General features: G+C 44.5%; 2 protein-coding genes across 3 annotated transcripts; both read left to right on the forward strand.

The window, feature by feature from the left end:
• The first annotated feature begins 2,536 nt into the window (after window positions 1–2,536).
• On the forward strand, window positions 2,537–9,526 carry LOC133966429 (aftiphilin-like). Of its 2 annotated transcripts, none has more exons than XM_062401358.1 (10): window positions 2,537–2,648; window positions 3,365–4,794; window positions 4,952–5,127; window positions 5,222–5,348; window positions 5,563–5,619; window positions 5,837–5,959; window positions 6,059–6,119; window positions 8,142–8,225; window positions 8,639–8,762; window positions 8,884–9,526. In XM_062401358.1, exons 2-10 carry the CDS (start codon window positions 3,400–3,402, stop codon window positions 9,008–9,010), a joined length of 2,274 nt encoding a protein of 757 aa, XP_062257342.1. In that variant the 5' UTR covers window positions 2,537–2,648; window positions 3,365–3,399; the 3' UTR covers window positions 9,011–9,526. The 2 variants fall into 2 exon arrangements, with proteins under 2 accessions (XP_062257342.1, XP_062257343.1); XM_062401359.1 differs by having other exon boundaries at window positions 8,887–9,526.
• Window positions 9,527–9,879: 353 nt separating this feature from the next.
• Window positions 9,880–21,674, forward strand: LOC133965997 (actin-related protein 2-B). Its single transcript, XM_062400660.1, has 9 exons — window positions 9,880–10,036; window positions 12,761–12,871; window positions 14,785–15,000; window positions 15,198–15,270; window positions 16,336–16,472; window positions 16,598–16,747; window positions 18,253–18,398; window positions 18,853–18,985; window positions 20,159–21,674. Exons 1-9 carry the CDS (start codon window positions 9,989–9,991, stop codon window positions 20,327–20,329), a joined length of 1,185 nt encoding a protein of 394 aa, XP_062256644.1. The 5' UTR covers window positions 9,880–9,988; the 3' UTR covers window positions 20,330–21,674.
• The last annotated feature ends 665 nt before the right edge of the window (window positions 21,675–22,339 follow it).

Below are 22,339 nucleotides of genomic sequence, written 5' to 3' on the forward strand. Positions count from 1 at the left end.
TATCTGTGATGTGTGAAATGCTGGAGATCACCTTCAATCACAGTGTGAAGAAGAACAGAACAAGAACCATGTGCAGCAGTAGTTTCAATTCATCACATTCACTTTTACCCAAACTACAAATAGAAGTGTAGTTAATGTAAAAAGTCTTTTGATGTCTGGAGACCGTGTGGTGAGATTCTGACTCCTGCTCAGTCACAGCAGAACCTGGTTTGAAGAAGTTGAGTAGACGCTGAGTCACAATCAGATGATGAAATCCAGCTCCACTTCCTCCTCAATGCACGAACACCTGATCGTATCTTTCTACAGCAGCAAACCACTTCCAGGAGAGCTTTGTGTACAACATTCAAATATGCAGCTAGAAGTCAAAATTCAATTCAGAAGATGACGTGGAAATAAAAACAGGATTTCTGGTGGTGTCTGTTTGGTAAAAAGTAAAAAGTCTGTAAGAAAACATATCAACACCATTTGAACGAGCTTCACACTGAAAGGCTTCAACCTGTTTATACACACATGGAGAAATATGTCAAAGTTAAACCTGTTGTTTGTTTTATTATATTCAAGTAAAAAAATTTCAATGAAATTTGGCTTAATGAGGCGAGGGGGGGGGGGGGGGTGATGTCTAAGGTTCCATGTTTAATGGGTTAATAAACTGGAGTCAGCTGGACATTGTCTCATTGCATTTGGTTCAGTTGTGTTTCAGTTCAGTGGGACGACACAGTCAGAGCTCCACTCTACACATTGATATATGAATGAATCATAAAAGTATAATAAACAGGTCAAATCATAAACTGTACACAAACACTTTATCACCAGTACAAAGAATATTCCCAGTAAATAAACCCCACAAATCTCACTGTAACAAATCATGAACATGAAAAGTCATGAAGAAATAAAGAAATGTGCTTCTATAGAAATGTGTAAAACGTGTTGCAGATGCCAGCTTCATATTTCATGTGAAATACTGTGCACATGAAAAATCCCTTCATGCACCAGTGTGTCACTGGTTCTGTGTGTTCATGGCATCATGGATTTAAAACCTTTTGCAATAAATGGCAAAAAGGTGAAAGTGCAGAATAAAAGTGGATGATTTCACACACAGAGGAAAAGTAAGAGATCAGGGGAATCAAACCAACAACCTGCTGGAAGCAAGAGAAACGAGATAATGACATCACATTAAAAATAGAGTGAAGCAGCAGCTCAAGATCAACTTTATTATCCCCAAGAGGCCGTTTGTGTTACAGCCAGCAGAGAATAAAGGAAAGTAATAATTCTAAACACACAACACACATGTACATAAGGGCGTGTAGATCACATGATGCTTTAAAGGGAACATATTATGCCCATTTCACCACAGTTGATATGGTTCCTTGGGGTCTTAATGAAATGTCTGTAACATATTTTGGTCAAAATACCACAAGGATCATTTAGAACAGCTCCTTTTTACCCTGTCTGAAACAGCCCTCCTCAGATTTAACCTGTTTTGTTTTAAGTCCCACTTCTAACTTGTGCCAAATGTTTGTTCACCTCGCACCTTTAAATCCATCCTACCTCCTCCCACACTCTGTGAGGTAGTGGATGTAGTTTGTGTAAAAGATTGTGTACTTCAGATTTTATATTGCTCCTTCTTATTTGGTTTTGTATTGAAAATATTTATACCAGCAACAAAAGACCTTCCAGGTTCTTGAATTCAGTATCACTGTTTATCCAAGTACAAACACATAAAAGTACATATGGATATATTTGTGTGTATATATCATCATATATGTACACACTAAATGGTATATTTGTATTTATATAGGTTGTATATAAACATATAGCCCTGTACCTTGATGGCAGACCTTCTTTTCCAGAGAAGTAGCTCCCAGTTCAAACCTGCACAATGATTATTCATTTACTCATCCCACTCTTTATGAACTATTTTAATATTATGTTACATATGTTGTTATGTGGAAGATTATCTATAACTTCAGATGATCTTACAACAGGATTCTTACGTTACAGTTTGATATTTGCAACATGACCTGTGACCTTGTGACTAAAGCTTCATATAACTGTAATTTCCATTTGAATATATCTAATATCCATCTCAGTGGACTTGTTTGTCCCTAAACCAGACCTCCACCCACTGGGACCAGTTCGACAGCTGATGACCACTAAAGGAACCATCTGTGTGAGGAAATCAGGCCGACTCAGTTCGGAAAACACACTTTTCCTTGACTGATTTGTGAAGATAATTTGTAATTTAATAAAAAAATGTCCTATGAGATTATTAAAATCAATCAAGAAAAGTGTCAATTTTCCGAGAAGTCATAATTAAAAGATACAGAATTGGATATAATATTAAAAGAAGGATTTTTACAATTTAACAAGAAAAATAAAAGAGTCAAGAAATGAGTAACAACCAAAATACACTTGTTATAATAACAACACTGAAAATCGTCTATTGGAAAGATGCGTCACTCCGGTCTGTGAAGTGGAGCCGGTGTTTCCCTTCTGTAGGTCGGTGTTTCAGTCTCCTTTAAACGGGGCGGAGTGACACATCTCCTCCGGCCAGCTCCTCTCAGTGGACGGAGGATGTGATGGAGTCCGGGCGAATCTGCGGCACCGACACACGAGCACCGACGCCCGGGAGCAGTGATCGAGAGTCGGTCTGTAAACAGCGCGTTGTGCTGGTTGTTAGCTCTCAGTTAGCATCTCTTAGCTAGCATGTCAGCCGCTCTGAGGGCGGCAGCTCCCGGCTGCTCCGGCTAGCATGTGTCGGTGTTAGCTAATCACTGGTCACCTGTACCGGGGATTAGCCGCTAGCAGCTAACAGCTAACAGCTTGTGTTGTTGTTGAGTTGTTTAACTTCATCATCCACTGACACGAGTCTCAGTCTGTGGGTTGTTTCTTTATTATTATTATCATAAACATAAAGCGTCAGTTCCATGTGTTTGTGTTGGAGGGGTCGCCTCCCACTTTAACCCTGATCCAGGAGCTGCAGCTCCGGGTCTGATCTGTTTACCTGAGCAGCCCCGAGCCGAGGATCATGTTCCCTGGATCAGTTTCTCTGTTTCCACCGCAGGTTCCTCAGCTCCGGGCTCGTGTGGCTCCTCGGGCCGCGGGGCTGTGAAGAGAACCTGTGGGGAAACACAAACTGAAGAGGTCCCTCATGAAATCAAAGTTCTAACCTCTGTTGCACGTGGACATTATATGTTTATAGTATTTCCCCGCAAACATATTTAAATAAATGAGAGGGGAGCATTACTGGTGAACCTCAAACCTCTGGTGCTAGTGGAAGTGAAAACATGTCCAACAAGTTGTCAGATCATGTTTATCCAACATCATCACACTGATCTCTTATCTCCTTGTTCTCCTCCCCCAGGTGCGTGAGGCCGTCGGGGGTCACCAGGAGAACCCATGGAGCCGTTCATCATGACCTTGCACTCCTCCTCCCCTCCTCCACTGGATGAGGATGGCGACGGGGAGGCTGGCACAGAGGACGACGAGTTCGGAGACTTCGGGGGGTTCTGCTCCCCCCGAGGCGATGCAGATCCCACTGAGCCACCGTCCACCCTCAGAGAACCTTCTCACGCCCTGAAGGCTGCCACCCATCCACCCAGCTGCAGCTTCCATCCCCCAGCAGAACCCAGTGGAAGCTCAGGTTCTGAAGGGGACCAGATGGAGGCGGAGACGAAGGATTGTGATGCTGAATCATCTTTGCACCTCACAAACGGATACGCTGGAGGAGACCACACTGCTGGGACCCATGGTGCTTCGAGTACCTTCTCTCCTGAGGAGGAAACAGGCTTTGCTGATTTCACTGTGTTTACTGAGCAGGCAGCTCAACCCTGGTGCTGCGGCCTCTCTCCCCTGAACAGCACCGAGACGTGGGCGGAACAGACATGTGATCCGGGTCATGAGGTTGTTCTGGACTCTGAGCCCAGGTCTCATTGTGCATCTGAGTCTAAAGGGAATGTTTGCACTAAGGTCGAGCACTGTGAGGAACGACATGCAGCTCAGGACCCCCCCCAGCCTCAGAGAGCTGCAGCAGCTTTTGGATTTCCATCTCCTCGGCCTCATGTCCGAGAGGAGGGTGTAGGCGAGCGTGGGGACAGATGGAGGGACGCAAGGCATTGTTTGAATTATGTACAAACCTCTGAGGAGCCGGAGGACAGAGACAGGAGCGTTTCTACTGTCCCTCAAATCATCAGTGTGTGCGAGTCGGCTTCAGAGGACCTGGACTCTGTCGGGGAGGACTTCTCATTCGAAGGTGTTTCTGCTGACCTGGAACCAATTGTTTCATCTCTGGCTTCGCAAGACGATCAGTCTGACTGGGACCAGACCGATGCTGAGGATGAAGAACTGGGAAACAAATGGCATTCTGACTCTTTTGGCAACAGCAGCCGCAGAGAGGCAGATCTCAGCCAAACAGAAGCAGAGCAGGCTTTGGGTCACTGCGACCAACCTGCGACTCAGGAAACCTCTTCTACCTCCAACCAGTCACAGTCTGTGACATACACAGGATACGGGTTCGCAGACTTCGATGACCGAGGTTCTGACTGTGTCCAAGCTGCTGATGTGAGTGTGGAGAGTCTGGGGAGCCTCCCGCCCAGTGACAGCTTTGCTGATTTCTGCTCAGCACCCACACAGGAGGCTGGAGAAGGGTCGTGGGCCGAGTTCCATGATCAGAAGGATGAAGAGGAGGGAAGTCAGCGGCCGGACCGAGCCAGCAGCCTTCAGAGCGACGGGTCCACAGAGGAAGAGCAGGACAGGGTGGGACACTGTGGAGCTTCAAGGAGAAGCAGCTGTCAGGTGGGAGACATCTCAGTTGTTTTCTCCTCATGAGATGTTCAGAGAAAATGGAATTCTGGAAGTTTTTGAATATCTCTTTCTGATTTCCTTCTGATTGCTGAGTTTTTTCATCAAACTAAAACATCAGAACTTCTGGTCTGATCTTTATCCCGACCAGGTGTCGTTATCCTGCCGTGTCCAGCAGATCCTCTGTGCCAGTTTCCCTGAGGTGGTGGTCCCAACTCTGGACAGTGAGGAGGAGGAGGAGGTGCTGAGCCTCTGTGCTCATCTTCACACCCGACACCTCCCAGAGAGTGAGGAGGAGAAGAAGCCAGAACTCAGCGGTGCTCAGAGGTGCAGTAGTGACAGTCTGAAGTGGCTGTTAGGAATGTACACCATTGTAAATGTAAAGTGTGATCAGTGCTGTCTCTGTGTGTTTTGTGCTCAGGGTTCTCCGGGGCCTGTGGTGGCCTCACCGAGACGCCCACAGTGCGGTTGGCCTTCACTTCCAGTGGAGCGGCTCCCACACCAACAGGACTCTGCTCAGGTGTCTCAGTGTGGACACAAGAAACATTGTGAGTTCTGCAAAACACAAAAACTGCTGTTTACTGTTGATCCTCACAGCGTCTTCACCTGTAACTGAGTTAACACCTGGAACTACTTCAGTCATTGGACAATCCACAGATTCATTTAAGTCTCCATCCTCTCCAGTCACAATATACTGCACATTTCTGAAATGTGAAATCTGTGTGTTTTAACAACCTGCTTTCGTTGTGTGTCTCCTGAAAGTTGTTCATCGGCATGAAGAAGCAGCCAGTAGCTGTTCCTGCTTTCGCATCCAGCCTGGTGAGTCCGCTGCAGGAGAACATTAGATTTATTTTAGTGAGAAGATGCACAGTAATGTTCTTACAGGCCCAATAATAATATAAAGAATGATGACATCAAGAAAGTGTGAGATGAAGGCACCGTACATGAGAAGGTGGAGACGTGTTGTGTCTTTATTTACAGTGTGTGTTACCGTGTCATTGTTTTTATTGTCCACTTCCTTATTGTGATCCTTCAGGGAATGCTTGAGCCAACCAAAGATGCTGAAGCAGCTGTTTGTACTTCAGGATACGCAGCAGTCACAGCACGGGAACCTGCAGGGCCACAGAACCAGCAGGGCCCCTCCACCAACTCAGTGCAGGTAAACCCGTCCATTTGACTCATTTCATCAGAGTCCAGAGCATCACACCTGAACACATGAAGGCAGAGACGTAGATGACTTGACCTCCTCTCTCTGCAGGGGGCGCTCCCTTCCAGCCAGCGGGACTGGAGCAGCCGAGGCCTTAGCAGCTCTCAGGACGGTACGTCCCCTCGCAGAGCCCCTCACTTCTGGGGTTGGAAGTAAACTACCAGCACTGACTTCCTCTGATAAGCCCAAACCTTTGGGAGTTTCCTCTGGACTCCTCCTGCTCTTCGCCTCCTCCAGGGCATGTCTGCTTCTTTCCTGTGCACCGTGTTTCCCCCCCACTCGGTCAGCAGCAGTGGGCGGCCACAATTGATTTTCAACTTGGGAATAATTATAACCAGTGTTAGGAAATCATGTTTTTGTCATGATCTATTTATGCAAACAAGAAAACTCAGAGGTCAAATATCCAACTGATCCAAGAACTGGGAACAAAAGTAAAATAAAAAGTCAGTCCCACTTGTTCCTTACACTTCCAGGGGGAAGCACTGTACGGATTTCCCTTCTCTCCTTCCTTCAGTGACTCTAGTGTCTCATCTTTACCTGCTGCCGCCTTATTATTCATTTATCTCAGTATTCATTGGTCCCAGTTGAGAAAACCAGTTTGATGTGTTAACACCTGATGTGGGTGACGGTTACGATTTAAAGGAGCATTTTAATTCCTTTAGGAACCGTTAAGGTTTAACTGTTAACTCTAACCCGGTGGTGCCCAGTGCAGGGGGTGGAGCCTCTGGATCTGACAGTATCATCTGATTTTCATTTTACATTTTGATGTAAATCATTTTGTTATGTTCTTGTGGAGGTAACGAAAGAAAGACCAGTAGAAAACCACAGAAGAGCAGGTCACATGTTGTTAGTTTCCTTCTAAATTATTGCAGCAACTCCATATAGGATGATTTTGCATAGTTAAAAAAGTGGAATCTTTAAATAGTTATTGGCACATGACACAAACTGGTGTGATCTGAGTTTCTTGATCTGTTGTGTGACAGATGGGGAACGTGGTGGTACTGTGTGTACCGCTGCTGCTGCACGAGGTAGAAGTGTGTAACTACCTGTGTGGCATTGCATTGTTGACTCCTCAGAATGCAGACGTGTCAGCTGATGATGAGCAGCTGATCAACGGCTTGATTGACACTTAGATGAGTCTGTTTTCAGGACAACAGCACAAGCAAGTGATGAAATCAAATGAAACAGAATAGTGTTGCAGTGATAACGTGTGCACAGCAGGGGGCAGTAAATGGTCAGTGCAGAAAAAAGGTCAAATATACTGAATAATTAACAAACGCAAAGAACATGCACTTATATATTTATCATTATATATATTTATTATTTGTTTGTAGTTATTGATTACTTAATGTCTCTCATGTGTTATATGAAATGTGTGTTTGGGAGTTTGAGTTGTTCTGTTTGGGTCAACATGTGCAGGTGAATGTCGGCAAAGGAGATTTATTCAAATAAGAAGAAAATGGCGACACAGTAAAAGGAAGTTGAGATTTCTGTACAGCTATTGCTGCTTTCAGTTGTTAGTGTGTTTTCTTTCCTCGGTGCACTGGAGCATTCACTGTGTCCGCTCGCTCTGCAGAGGGTTGGATTCCAAAGAGCTTAAGAATTGACTCCTCAGTGTTTCATTACCAATCCGATGTGTTTGCACAACAGTTCTGTGAAGCACTTACAGAACGTCATCATGAGTTGTGCCTTTACAACAGCAATTATTTTCTAAAAACTAATGATTTTTTTCTCCAAATGGTACAATTCTCTTTGGACTGATAAATTGCTGTGGTTTTTTAAAAATCCAGATTAAAGGACTTTGTGGTAAATCCTTGTAAATACTGAAATAAATCAGTCGATCCTTTCTCTTTGTTTTGCTTCTCTTCCCTCTGCTTTTCTCTCTTTGCCATAAGTGGCGTCACTTCTCTCTGTGGTTGAAAGCAGAGTTGGGGTATTCATCCAACCCCACGGCTCACTGGCTTGTGTCAGGCTTTTATTTTAACCACACAAAGAATATAAAACTAAAGATTTCCAATATATTGCTAAGCTCAACCTTTTAGTGGTGTTGTCACTTTTAGCGGTCAGTCTGATTCCGGCTTCTTCGTCATTCTTATTTTATTCCTCAACCCGTTGTATTCCCGTGCAAGAACAGGATGCTGTGCTCTCAACCTGGATTATTTTGGTCCAGATGAGGAGAGCAGATCCAGATCCAGATCCAGCAGCAGTCCACCTCCAGGTCAGAGTGAAAAAGAAGGATTGTAGATTTTGCACACACTAGGTTCACCCATAGACGGTTAATAAATATGAAGAGTGCATCTCCAAAATATCCTGGATTTATCAGAAACATGAACTTTTAGAGATATTTGACTTGTACTTTGACCTTTTTAGTTTGGTCCATGTCTCATCTGCTAACATGGAGGAGGTAGGGTTTTAGACTTACACTGCTGCCACTAGGTGGCGATCAAGATGCTTTGGCTTTCCTTTTGAGGGTTGTCATGTTGTCCATCTTTACATTCAGTCTATGGGCTCAACATGATGATTCAAATGTTAAGGAATTGCTCATTTCAGTTTGTGTTGTATGTGAGTCCTTTGATACTCGGGGGTTTGATACCCGTGTTTGGTGTTTGTAACACTACCTCACACGTAAAGGGGTCGACCGGGACCTGTACGAGTTGACCATCAGCAAACTGGAAACCAGCACCAACAGCTGCCACCTAGTGGACACTTTGAATCGACTGATGTCTGATGCAGAGAAGACGAGCACCTCGGTCAGGTGAGACAAGACATCAAGACATTCATCGGATCAAAAAGGATCTAAACAAACACGAGGATCTTTAAATACCCTCTGTGTGTGTCTGTGTGTGTCTGTGTGTGTGTGTGTGTGTGTCCTCCAGTAGGAAAGCTCCAGAGGACGAGGAGCTGAGTGCTGAGGCTGGACGGCTGATCGCTGGACTTCCTGACTTGTCCTTCATGACGGCCAAAGTCCTCATGTTCCCAAGTGTCCTCGTACCTGCACTGTGATGATGTTTCTTTTCTACACACACAGAATGTAAATTGTGACGGGGAAGTTGTTCTCCACCTTCTCACCATCTTCTGTCTCCTTTGTAGTTAGACGGAATAATAAATAATCTTTCATGTCAGGGTAAAATAATCACTACAGTGCAAAGAAGCAGGTGTTTCAATCAATCTTACTTTTACTCTCCTCAAGTGTTGTGGTGGTTTTCTGTTTAAACACGTATTTATTACATCAAACCCACTAAATTAAGTTATGTTTGACTTTGTGTTATTTTTTGATGAAAAATCCATTGTAGACAAATTATAATATATTTAGCTGATCATAATTGTGTTGAATGAAAAAGAGTGTTTCCCTTTACTGTTTTCTCTTTTCAAGTTGTGATTCAACTTTTAAGATTTATGTTTGAGTTTTCGAATCTACTTTAACTCGTCTTTCTATCTTCTTTTTTTTACATTAATATAATTCTACAGCATGTAATGAAGCAAACTCAGCACAATAAAATAAAGCAATAGGAACTCCTACATGTGTTGTTAGTTACTTCCCTGTGCAACTTAAGGCTTTCATAATTATTAATATCATTATTCTTTTAACTTAAATATTCTATGCCGCTAACTGTGTTTCATTGTAACATTTTATTTATGATCCTCAGATATGCTCGTGTTTCGTTCCTCTGTCGTGATTTCAAAGCGCTGTGTTGTTTTTAATGAGCTTTATTAATAAACCTGACTGGACAGGGTTAGTAGAGGAACACAGACAACCACAGACACAAGACAACAGACGCACAGAGCGACCAGATCACGTTCCACTGACGGACCAGAGGATTTAAATTAATGTTAATATCACAGTTTGAATCACCGGAAGCTCCTGCCTCCGTCAGCGGAAGTGCCCCGGCCCCTTCCTCCTCTCGGCCGGGCTGCTGCGTCTTCCTTCCGGCTCGCCGAAGAAAGTTGAGGGAGGTTCAGCGGCTTCTGGGCTTTGACACAATGGACAGCCAGGGAAGGAAAGTGGTGGTCTGCGACAACGGGACCGGGGTAAGTTCTCCGCCGCGGCCCGAGCCTCCGTCTCCGGGTGTGTTCGAGCGAACGGCGCCGCTTGTGTTGAGCGATTTGCTGGAACAGGAAGTGGCGGTGTCAGCGTCCCCAGCTAGCTAGCGTCAACTGGGTGGGTAGCTAGCCTGCCTGCTAGCATGCTAATTCTCATTCATCCGGACACTGCGCGGAAATGGCCCCGACATGGGCTGATTTTGTCCGGATGAAGGATGAATCCACGGCCCTGGGTGTAGCTCTGTTAGCTCACACGCCCCATAATCAAGTAATACTACATTAGCTCCCAACAGGTATGAAGCTACGACAGCTAGCTAGCTAGTTAGCCAGGCTGCTAGCACCCACCAGCTGACAGTCTGCTCTATTCTGTCACTGGTTTCGCTGGTTTCTGCTGCTCGAGACGCCCAGTTTGTAGACCCACTGCTTATCTTAGTGCATTTTCATCAGTTAGCATTAGCATCATATGTCATTTTTGACATGTTAGCCGGCGCCAGGTGGGTGTAACGTCAGCTAGGCCGTGTCAGGTGAATTCAGGAACCACCTTTAAACGGCATTTTCCTGAACAGCGAGAGAGAAATGTCACATTACTGCCTTCTAGTAAAGATATGCGGACCTGAAAGACCACAGGAAGCTCATCGAGGCTCGCGATATACTGAATACTCATATGTTTATCAAAAAATGAGGACCTGAAAGACCACAGGAAGTACTTTCAGGCTGTCATATACTGAAATACACATCTATTTATTAAAGTATGAGGACCTGAGAGACCACAGGAGGTACTTTCAGGCTCGTATATAGATACTGAAGTACAGATTTATTCGTTCTCTATTTAACCAGGAAGTTCCGTTTGAGATGAAATATCCACTTGTGTCCTGGTTTAGATGAACCAATCAAGTTTCAAATGTAAATACAACATACACATAAAAAAATCATACATGTGCATATATATATATATATATATATATAAACCTTAAAAGATACCCAGATTAAAAACAGAACATGCATAGAAACATGTAGAAGTCAGTGGCTTTATTGAAATATGTATAATTTAAAAGTGTATTATAAAATCACTGACATTCTATGAAAAAGGTATTTCTAAACTCGTCAAGAGAAGGTAATTATTACGTGATTTTAGTCGTACAGCTCATTCCTGCATGTGGTGCATGGAAGCAGCAGGAAACGTACATACAAATCAATGATGTTCAATGTTCATTGAGTATTGAAGTTAAATTACAGGACGTCCACATGTTCTGAAGTATTTATTTTCCTAATTAGCTGTTAGTTGAATATTATTACATCAATAGGGCCACACTACACGTTTTGCATACATGCATTAATCCATACACGTTGTTTGTTCGTTTTTTTTACATCCATTTTAATAATGTCGTAATTATTTATCGACTGATAGGAACATGTTTTTATCTTGACTTAATTGAGCTTTACCAAGCAGCCCTAACGTTTCTGCAGCTGCACGATGAGGGACAGAACTCAGCTGGTTTAATTCACTGTATCTCTGGGGTTTTCCAGCTTCTGTGGTTTGTTTTGCAAACTTGCAAAGTCGTCACTTTTACTTCATCCAGCATTTATAGTTCCAGACTCATTTTTTGGTCTCTTGTGGATTGAAATGATTCATTGCTCTCAGGTAACAGTGCCTCTGTTGGAGTGGAGGCACTTCCTGTCTCAGCCTTGTCAGCAGTTAATGAGGATGTTGGCTTCACACGTCGCTGACTAATACGTCTTTTTTTGAGCTGTGGATCTCGAGAGCATGAAGTCAAGAACAATCTGAACCTGTGTCAGGGTTGAAGGGAGAAGCTTAGAGGAAGTGATGGTCTCTACATCAGCCGCACGTGTCACTTATACGTTCTCAGACCTGTTGCATGTCGTCTCACACCAGACTGCTAAATCTGTTTCTGCAAAAGATAACTGCATTGTGTGGTTTACTTGTGAATTTCAGTACATTTCACTGGGTAGGGAAAATTCAAGCTGATGGTGTGACTCACCAGTTAATTCTACAAGCTTCACCCAGATTCCTCTGTGGGGGCAGGGCTTTACTGACTCTCACATTTTACCGAACTGTAAAACACAGTTTAGTGGGTCATCTGTGGAATTCACTCATTCACAATGTCGGGCTGGAAAAGCCAACCAGCTACATTCTTTGATGTTTGAGGTCATGACACAAACAGTACAAAGGCAAAATCTATTATGAAGAGGAAGAGGAGGAAACCACACAGTGTATACTGTCAGAGATTCTTTAAACTCAAGTTTGGCTCGATGCAGAAAACAGTCAATGATCTACTTCACCTTTATGTCCTCACAGCTGATACTCAGTCCTCTAGTCAGATATTTGGTTAACAGATTTGAAGTCGTTGATTTTTGACTTAACATCTCAAATCAAATGAAAAGCAAATCAAAGTTTATTGTATAATGTATATATGAATTACACTTTCAGATATAAGATCTCTTTACGAGATGGTAGATTTTCTAGCACTGCGCTACAGAGTAAAGAAGCTTTTGACAACAGAAGTTGAATCACTCATATTGTTCACACATAAGAGATTCTGGTATTAAAGCATGGATTAGATTTTTATCTCAGACTAAATCCCAGTTCAGTCCACTGTCAGCAGGATGACGCTAATGGTGTCTTTCTGTATCGCACAGTCCATCAGGATTTAAATGTTTCTAATAATCTCTGTCTCTGTACTTTTCTTTTAGTTTGTCAAGTGCGGCTATGCAGGCTCCAACTTCCCCGAGCACATCTTCCCTGCTCTGGTTGGAAGACCCATCATTCGCTCAACGGCCAAAGTGGGAAACATTGAGATCAAGGTACGGGCTAATCCATCTCCTGTTCCTGGAGGGGTGTGTTTCATTTCACCTGAAAGTCTTGATGTCCGTCACTGGTCAGGAAACCAGCGATAAGAAAGTAAAGACTGTATTTATATTCGAAAGCCCTTTTTATATTTTATCTGCAATGTCACAATCTTTATAAAATGCCCCATGATCTTTTGTAGGTTTCTGACGAGTTCTTTAGAGTGAAGACTCATTTACATTTGATATATGTAAATATATATATATATATATTTATAAAAACTCGCCTCTGCACTGTTTCTATCAGATATACAGCTTAACAACCGTGCCAATGTAAAGGAAGCATTAGGGCAGTGAAGGTTGCTTTGTTTCAGACGCATCTCATCGCTTAGTGGAACTTAAATGAGTCTGAAGTCTGAAGAAACAGAATCAATCCTCCAACAACAAGATCCCCCGTCTGCTTATAGAAGTCTCGAGTATAAATAAGATCTCTTTGCACTAAACATCTTTAAATCACTTGTGTAATTTGTGTAAAGCTCAGTTTATTAGGCAGCAGAGTTCTAAATGTTTCCCATTATTTTAGCATGAAGCCGTTCTCTACCTCTGTCCTGTTCTTTCCAAGTCCTTTGTTCATTCATCTCTATTTCATATCTACCTTCCTCTTCCTCCATGTTTTGTTCCCCCCCTATGAAGTAGAATGCCCAGAAGAGGGTAAGTTCAGGTCGGTGTGTGCCTCCTGCTCTTGCCTGCTCCGGAGAGTCGTGTCATGTTTTAATCTCAACTGAAAAACGTTGCGCTCTTACTTCATTTTAAATATTTGTTTTGTGTCTTTGTCTTTAACTCATTTGTTTTCCTTCATGTTTCTTACTCACACAATGACTCCATTCTTAAACATCCCGGCTAGTTTGCTGATTTGAAGTGTCGGGTTTGAGAGATGCTGGTTGAACGAGCGGCACAGAGTCCGATAGTCACACAGCACCTTTTATTAATGCACTTCTTTCTCCAAGTGGAGTGATGCAGAAATGGCTGCTATGAATCATAAGCCAGCTGTTATCGATGCAGTGCTAAAAGAGATTTTGGATCGGTTCCCATTTCAGTGTCTGATCTGCTGATGGATCCTGACCGCCAACAATCCTGCTGCTATTCAGGACTCTAACAATCACAACCGTTTTCAACTAAAACAGAACGTAAACTATCAGCAGCAGCTCTAGAGCTTGGTGCCAAATGTTAAAGGCTCTGTATTTGTTTGTGCATATTTAATTTTAAGTCAAACGCTGTGAAGCCGCTCCACTAATCTGCAAACGTTCCACCTTTGACGAGTGCGGAGGAGGTGTTCTCGATCGAGGATGCATGGCAGGCAGCTGAAGTTTGGAGACAGAGGCACATCTGTTTTTCTTTTCTTTTTTTTATTGAGACCACATGGAGACGATGCCTGTGACTGGTACTTTGTTAATGCCCAAGCACACAGGATGAACTCATAAAATGGCCGCCTCCAGTGGTCGTTTGATGTCTCCAAGTGGAACGTGAGATGCTTGAATGTGTGGCTAACACTGAGCTCTAACCACGCAGTTGTTTACAGTGCCAGGCTGCCTTGCATGCAGCTAGTTGAATGGTGCGAAAACCAGTGGATTCCTGCAGCTGGAGGGAAGAGTTTCAAGGTGTAGGTGCATGGAAAAAATAATGCCTTGTAATGCATGCTGGGTAACTGGGTTTAAAAGTGATGCATCACACAGACAACTCGTCTTCAGGACGGTTGAACATGAATGAACTGATGCTGAAGAACAAACCAGGAGAAAAGTTCACACTACTGTTTTCGTCTCCCTAACCAAAACTTGTCTCGCGTCATTAAGTCAAGTGAGACTGAACCGTCCAACGTGCAGGGCTCTGCTGTCTGTCTTCTGAATATGTCTTTGTCTCGCCCGTCACTGCAGGACCTGATGGTCGGGGACGAGGCCAGCGAGCTGCGCTCCATGCTGGAGGTCAACTACCCCATGGAGAACGGCATCGTCAGGAACTGGGATGACATGAAGCACCTGTGGGACTACACCTTCGGCCCGGAGAAGCTCAACATCGAGTCCCGCAACTGCAAGATCCTGCTCACGGAGCCCCCCATGAACCCGACCAAGAACCGCGAGAAAATCATCGAGGTTTGTGGAAATAAATGTTTTCGTTTGCAGCATAAAGGTATTTTCATAGTGTGAATGGGCGGGGGGGGGGGGGAAATCTAGTCGGTATCTTGAATCTACTGCAAAATGATTTCATGCTTGAGTTGTGCTACAGATGCTTTTGTGCAGGTTTATGTACTTTCCCACCGACAAACTGTATTTGCTGGCCTCTCCTGCAGGTGATGTTTGAGACCTACCAGTTTTCAGGAGTATACATCGCTATTCAAGCTGTGCTGACACTGTATGCCCAAGGTAAGAAGACAGCCATGTTGGATGAAGGCCTTTACACATCGGGGGCGTGAGGAATATACAACTAGAAATACTATAAAGAAGGTGGAGAAAGAGTGAAAGTTTCACTTCATACAGGAGCAGAGTTCGACCATGACCCAGTTCTGCACTTAATTTAGGATGTGGTTGTGACAGTGGAGGTGCCGCTGGGGAGGCAGGGGACTCTACTGGGATCCAGTCCACCCAGAGTGTGTCTGGCAGTTGGTCTAATTGGCTCCAGTGATTGGCTTAAAAACTCAGGAAGATCCACCTCCTTTCCAGAGAGAATTCTGTGTGAAAATACACAGATCATAACTCACACTGACAAGCAGATTAATCACATAAAAAACGCTGCCAGTGTGTAAAGAGCTCAAGGCTGCAAGTTGAAACACAAGTTACTCGTGAACACTTTTGTTTTGACTACTACAGCTTCCTCGTTGCATAATGTTTGTGGGTGTTGGCTTTTGATTTGAATTGTGTGGATATTCTTGTGCAGCAGAAAGCCACACCTTCGTCAAATAGTTTGTTACAAGACTTGTTTTATGCGACTGCAACATGAAGTCCAAACAGCTGCATGAACATATCTTAAATATGTCACAGTAACCGACCGACATCCTGTTGTGATCTGACACGTTGTGTTACACTCCACCTGTGTGCTGCTTGAAGCAGAATGAGTCGAATGATTCAGCCGTGTGCAGTTGGTCCCAGGTTGTGTGTTTACCCGACTGAAGGTTAACAATGAGCAGCGGACAACTCCCACTCGATAAGCCTCAGATACAAGCACAGATTACTGAAGGGCAGATACTCTGATCACTTCCAGCTCTGTGTTTAATTCTTTGACTCCACTGGAGTAGCTTTGATTCAAACTCCTTAATGTTTCTCAAACTGCCCCTCTACACCACTGACTGAACTAATGAGGTGAGATTAGTTTAGTGTCAGGATGATGGAAGTAGTAGACGTGGTTATGGTTCGATTAAGTCTCCTGCAAATTAACGAGAGTGATTGCAAATGTCCTCTGAAGACGCTGAGACGTGTCTGTCTGTGTTCCAGGTCTCCTGACGGGGGTGGTGGTGGACTCGGGTGACGGTGTGACCCACATCTGTCCTGTGTATGAAGGATTCAGCCTGCCCCACCTGACCAGACGCCTGGACATCGCAGGCAGGGACATCACCCGCTACCTCATCAAGGTATCCAGTCCCTGAGAACCCAGGGTTGAATTAAACACTTGCAGGACCACCGGTGATTGTCTCAGTAAACATATCTTAAGTCTTTCCTGACCGTCCTCACCTGTTCTCTCTGTGTCTGGATGCAGCTGCTGTTGTTGAGGGGCTACGCCTTCAACCACTCCGCGGACTTCGAGACGGTGCGCATGATGAAGGAGAAGCTTTGCTACGTGGGCTACAACATCGAGCAGGAGCAGAAGCTGGCGCTGGAGACCACTGTGCTGGTGGAATCATACACGGTACAACCTCAGACGCTTTCATATCTAATGTAATAAATATAAGTCTGTTAATGTATTGATGCAAGCAGCTTTGTTTGATCAGAAACACATGTGGCATTAGTGCACAGGTCGGTGGTTCATTCTATAAATAGCCACTGGGCTGGTTGTGGTTCCTCTACCTGTTTGAGAGAGAGGATGTCAAACAGCTGCTCAGTTCATTATGTAACTTGGTGTTTGTGGTTATTTCATCAGAATACAGATTATTACATGAGCTGCTCTCGTTGACTCATTATGATTCACTCAGTTCATTAAATAAGGAGGAAAAATAGAGGAAAGTTAAAAAACACCTAGTGTTTCTGAATCGGTCATAAAGAGCAACACCACCTTAGAGAGCAGTGAGCTGAATCAGAACCATTAGATGAATGAAGACTGAATGAGAGGACGAGGGGACAAAGAAGGTTTCAGTTTCTTGGTTGTGAAATAACTTTGCTTTCTTTTAAAATGGGGAAATGTTGAGCAGCTGTTTTTCATGTTGCTGGTTCCACTCTGGCACACAGCACATCGCCAGCCCTCAGGGATCCTCGCTTTTGTTTTGTTTACTAAAAAAAAAAGAGTTCTCTTTACTCGTGCCACATGCACACAAGTTTTACATTTCTGCCTAAAATAGCCTCTTGTACAAAGAGCCCCTCCCAAAGGGTTTGTTATTCACAAGTGGCAGCATTTAAAAGTAGTCCAAAATAATGGAGTAACTGAATCTGTTCCTGCTCGGCGCTGAGCAGACGACCACATGCCCGTTGTTGGCCGTGCTGCTGACTGCCTGTTTTCTCTGGGACTCGCACACACGGGGGCGCAGCTCCTCCACCAGGCGGGCTTCTCTTTCCAAGGCCTCTCCCCCTCGCAGGGAACCACAGAATCTAAACGCAGGACCCGAGGTCTGCGATACTGCACGCCTTAGCGAGCACGTGTTGTGTCTCGGAGCTCACTGTGACCATGTGTGTTTGGGTTAGGGTGGGTTAGGTGAGTGTGTGTGTGTGCGTAGGCGTGTGAACATGTATGTGTAAGTATCGTTTTGTGTGCGCCGAAACAAGGAGGGCAATGTAGCTGTGGCCGAAGGGCCCTGAACTGCGCGTTACATCATTTCCTGTGCAGCCACATTGCGGCTGAGGCTGGGCTCCACTTCCTCCCACTGCCCTCGGCTGAATGAGCCTTTTTATAGTCACACACATTAACTGTACTCAGCTCGGAGCCCACTCTCTGTCCGTGCTCTCACTCGCTGAAAAACATCATCAGACTCTTTGAGCATTTTGTTTTCTCACTGCAGAAAACACACACACACACACACACACTCTTAAAGAGGTGTTCCTGTCACACAACACAAACACAGTTGCTCCCTCTTGATTCATCCATTCAGGGTTTTCACCCTTCAGCACTTTCTGCTGAGTCATACATTAAATCCTACCTCCTCACTGGTGCCATTCTTTCTTTTTTCCATCTCTTTTCATCTCCCGCCTCCCACACATCTCCAGCTGCCAGATGGTCGTGTGATCAAGGTGGGAGGAGAACGCTTTGAGGCGCCCGAGGCTCTGTTCCAGCCACACCTCATCAACGTGGAGGGCGTCGGGGTGGCCGAGCTGCTCTTCAACACCATCCACGCAGCCGACATAGACACCAGGTGAGGCTGGAGAGAGAGAGAGAGCAGGGAGACAATGCACTGTGCAATGAGATACACACGTTTATTCAAATACACTTTACTGAGAGCGACTCAAACAAACATCAGTACACAACACTAACAGATTAATGTGCACACAGAGAAAATGACTGTGTTGGCTGAGGCCACTGAAGAAATAACAGTTTGAGAACAGTTCTTCCAAGTTCTTTATGGAAAGTAGGAAAATTGATCTTAGGTTTAATAGGGGGGAAAATATAAACTCATAGAAATCCACTGAAGAAGTTGAATCTGTCTTTAAACTTCATTTACAATGATTGTGGGCTTGAAATACAAAGAATATGATAGTGTCCCTGTTGGGGGGGGGGGGGGGGGGGCATCATTACCTATATGGTTTGGAAGATGCTTCTCTTCCTGTCTACGTGTTGCAGACTCTCATTCTTCCTCTTCCTTTCCTCAGGCCTGAGTTCTACAAGCACATCGTGTTGTCCGGAGGATCCACCATGTACCCCGGCCTCCCCTCTCGGCTGGAGAGGGAACTCAAGCAGCTGTACCTGGAGCGCGTCCTCAAGGGAGACGTGGACAAGCTCTCGGTGAGAAACGCACATTTAACGCCTCCTCCATGATTCCACTCTCGACCGAGTCCGAGCCTCACGGAAAGAACTGAGCGCTCCGTCGTCTCACATGTGGTTTGATTTACTTTGAACTGGAGCCCGTGTGATGTGGATAGAAGGGAAAACCAACATATGGGCTGATGTGTGTTTATCAACTGATTCTCCAGGTGGCGCTGTAAAACCCTGACGACAAGGAAGTGGAGTTGAGGCTTGATAGTTTAGTTTCACTTTAATCTTTATTATAAAGAGCTATGATGATATGAAAACACAAATACAGCCAAATACATAGACCTTGAATTAAGAAAATAAGCCTAATATTTATGTCAAATATTGATAGAAAAATAAAATAAAACCTCACACACGTTTCAATCTGGTGCATTGTTCATTAACGACCACCAGGTGGTGCCAGAGACACATAGACGTTAACCACAGTTCAGTCTCAACCTGTTTGTGGTTCACTTCCAATCATAAATATTTGTTTTGGAAACGTATCACCACATTACGTTTGGAGCTGAGTTTCCTGAAGACAGGGGAGTGCTTTGTAAACAAAGGTTCACTGGTGACTCACTGAGCTTCACTCTCCTGAAGTTCTCTCTCTCTCACGAAGCTCCCGTGGATCCAGAGGACGTGGAGCTGCAGCTCTTCACAGAGAGAAGAGCTGCAGCTCCAGTTCATCTTGATTTGAGGATTCTGGAAAAGCTTCACTGTGAGAAGAAGACAAAACGTTTCTGTTCCTTCCTGCAGCGTTTCCCTCAAACGTCTTTTAACACAGACGCTCAACGTGCAGCTAGATGTACGTTGAGTTCAGACCCGCGAACAACAGACAGGAGCTGCGTCTCAGTGTTTGGACATTCTGATCAGACAGAGGAGTGAAGGTTGTGTTGCAGGAGCAGTTTGAGGAGTTCACATGGTGTCTGACAGTTTTCTATCTTATTGTCTGAAGTCATTAAGCCTCATTTCAAGAGGATTTCTATTTGAGCTTATGAATAGTTTTTTTACATTATTATATTACTTTTGTTCTGCAATAACAAACTGACAGGTGTGTGTTTTGCTCACACTCAGAAACAATAAGATCTATATGGAACCCGTGTTGACAGTAGGTGTCCCCGCTCTGTTTCACCTTGTCTTTGTGTCTGTCCCCTCGTCTTGTAGAAATTCAAGATCCGCATCGAGGACCCTCCCAGGCGAAAGCACATGGTGTTCCTGGGCGGAGCCGTGCTGGCTGACATCATGAAGGACAAGGACAACTTCTGGCTGACCCGCGAGGAGTACGAGGAGAAGGGCGTCCGCGTGCTGGAGAAACTTGGCGTCACCGTCAGATAAAGCCCTGAACGGACAGACCAGGCAAACACACGCATACACACACACAGACACACACTCGCACGCATACACAACATGCACACATTCCCCTCCTTGCCCCCCTCGCAGAGTATATATCTATTTATCCCTCTTTCTTTCTCTTTCGGCTCTCGAGGCTCCTCAGACATCGGAGAGACTCGAGCCGTTGTGCCCCCCCCCCCCCCCCCCCCCCTCTCCACTCGGCCTCTATTCTCCTGTTTTGGGATTGGTTCACACTTTTCCTCGCACACACTTTACTTAAACTAGGACTAGAAGGGTTAATGTGGCCCTGCTGATAATCGAGGTTCAAACCCAGCGTGGAACCTGCACATTGGTTTCATTTGAATTCAATTCGATAAGTGCACCAGATCTTCAGAGGCTCTCGATCCTCCCTGAAGAAACGTCCGCAGGGATCAATCGATGCAGAGTTTCTCACCAACTCGTGTGTGTGTGTAGAATCCCAGTCAGACACACACAGCCGCGTGCAGCATCGGTTCCAGGCGAGCGACAACTGATCCTAGTTTTCTGTCGGTTTTTATAAATGAAATCATGGCTTTTCTGTTCTGGGAGAGGGATTCCTCGGTTTGCTTTTCCTTTGTTCTGTCGGATGTACGAGCTCATTTATATCTTTAATTCTGGTTTACTTTTCCTTTTCTTGCTGTGCACTACTACCATTGTAAATGGAGTGTATAGTGGTAACAGAAGTTCCTCCATGTTTTTATGAAGAAGAAATTGACGGTTGATTTAATAAAAGGGACAAATACACGAAGTAGAGCCCCCCCGAGGTTGTGCGACGGTACATTATGAGTTTGTGGTCGATAGGATGATGAAGATAGGGGGTGGGATGGTGGGGGGGCGTTGGTTATTTGTTCCTCATCAGACCGACTCGCCTCCTCCTCTTCTCCGGGTTCTGAAGCTGAATGAACGAACGCGTTGCTTCAGATCCTCGGAGCTCGGAGGCAGTCGCCGGCCGACGTGAGATCGATTTGAATCTGAACCGAGACACTGGGAAAATGAAACGGTATTTTTGTTTTTCTCTTTATCTTGAAGTTGAAATGCTGTCGAGAGCATATTTAATTTCTCCAGTCTTTCACTCCCAGCGGTCGACTTGATGATTCCTGGAGGCACTTCTATTTTGAGTATGATGAATATGTATATTTTTTTTCCTCTTTCCATGAACGTCTATCCAGTGCCAAGTGCAGTTAATGTGAACTGGATCTCGTGTTTTAATGTCTTTCTTTTGTCACCGTTTTTGTTTTTATTTTCCTGTGTTGTTCATAGCATAACTGCCTAACGCTGATTTAAATAAAGGAAAGTGATTTATAAGGATTATTGTGTGACTGTTTATTTGAGTTTGGACGAGAAGCAGCTTTTACTTGAGTTCAATAATCCACAGTTAATTAGCAGGATTAAGCAGAAGCCATTAAACCCAGCAGCTCAGAACCTGGTGGAAGGAGGTGGTGCAGTAGCCTTTTCTAGATCCTGCAGGAAACCAAACCAACTAACTAACAAACTAACTGAGTCACTCTAGCTTTTATTCTCGACCTTACCTGGTCTGGACTGTTTTTCTGACATCTGGACATTCTGGAGCTGCTCTGGACGGACATGCGTAGATCTAGTTTTCATTCTTTCATCTGTGTTTTGCTTTATCTCGTCTCACCTGTATTTTCTTGGTGGAGATCAAACTTCCCGTGAGGTTAATTTGACTTATCAAATATATTAATGTGACTCAATGAAAAGCAGCAAACGTTCACATTTAAACAACTTGAACCAAAAAAATCCAGAAACGATCAGACAGTTCCAGTCTAGTTCCTGTCAGTTTCTGGTCTGTAGTGTTTTGCAGCGGAGGTGAAGTGAGATGTGTGGAGAACCGGACGTGAGAGGATGGAGGAGTGAAGGTGACCCGGAGAGGAGGAGGAGGAGGAGGAGCGGTGCACCGAGCACAAAGAGGAAGAGGAAATGGAACAGTGGCAGAGGTCTGGCGCCACCAGAGGA

The sequence above is a fragment of the Platichthys flesus genome, chromosome 12 (assembly GCF_949316205.1).
Source record: "Platichthys flesus chromosome 12, fPlaFle2.1, whole genome shotgun sequence".
Classification (NCBI taxonomy): domain Eukaryota; kingdom Metazoa; phylum Chordata; class Actinopteri; order Pleuronectiformes; family Pleuronectidae; genus Platichthys; species Platichthys flesus.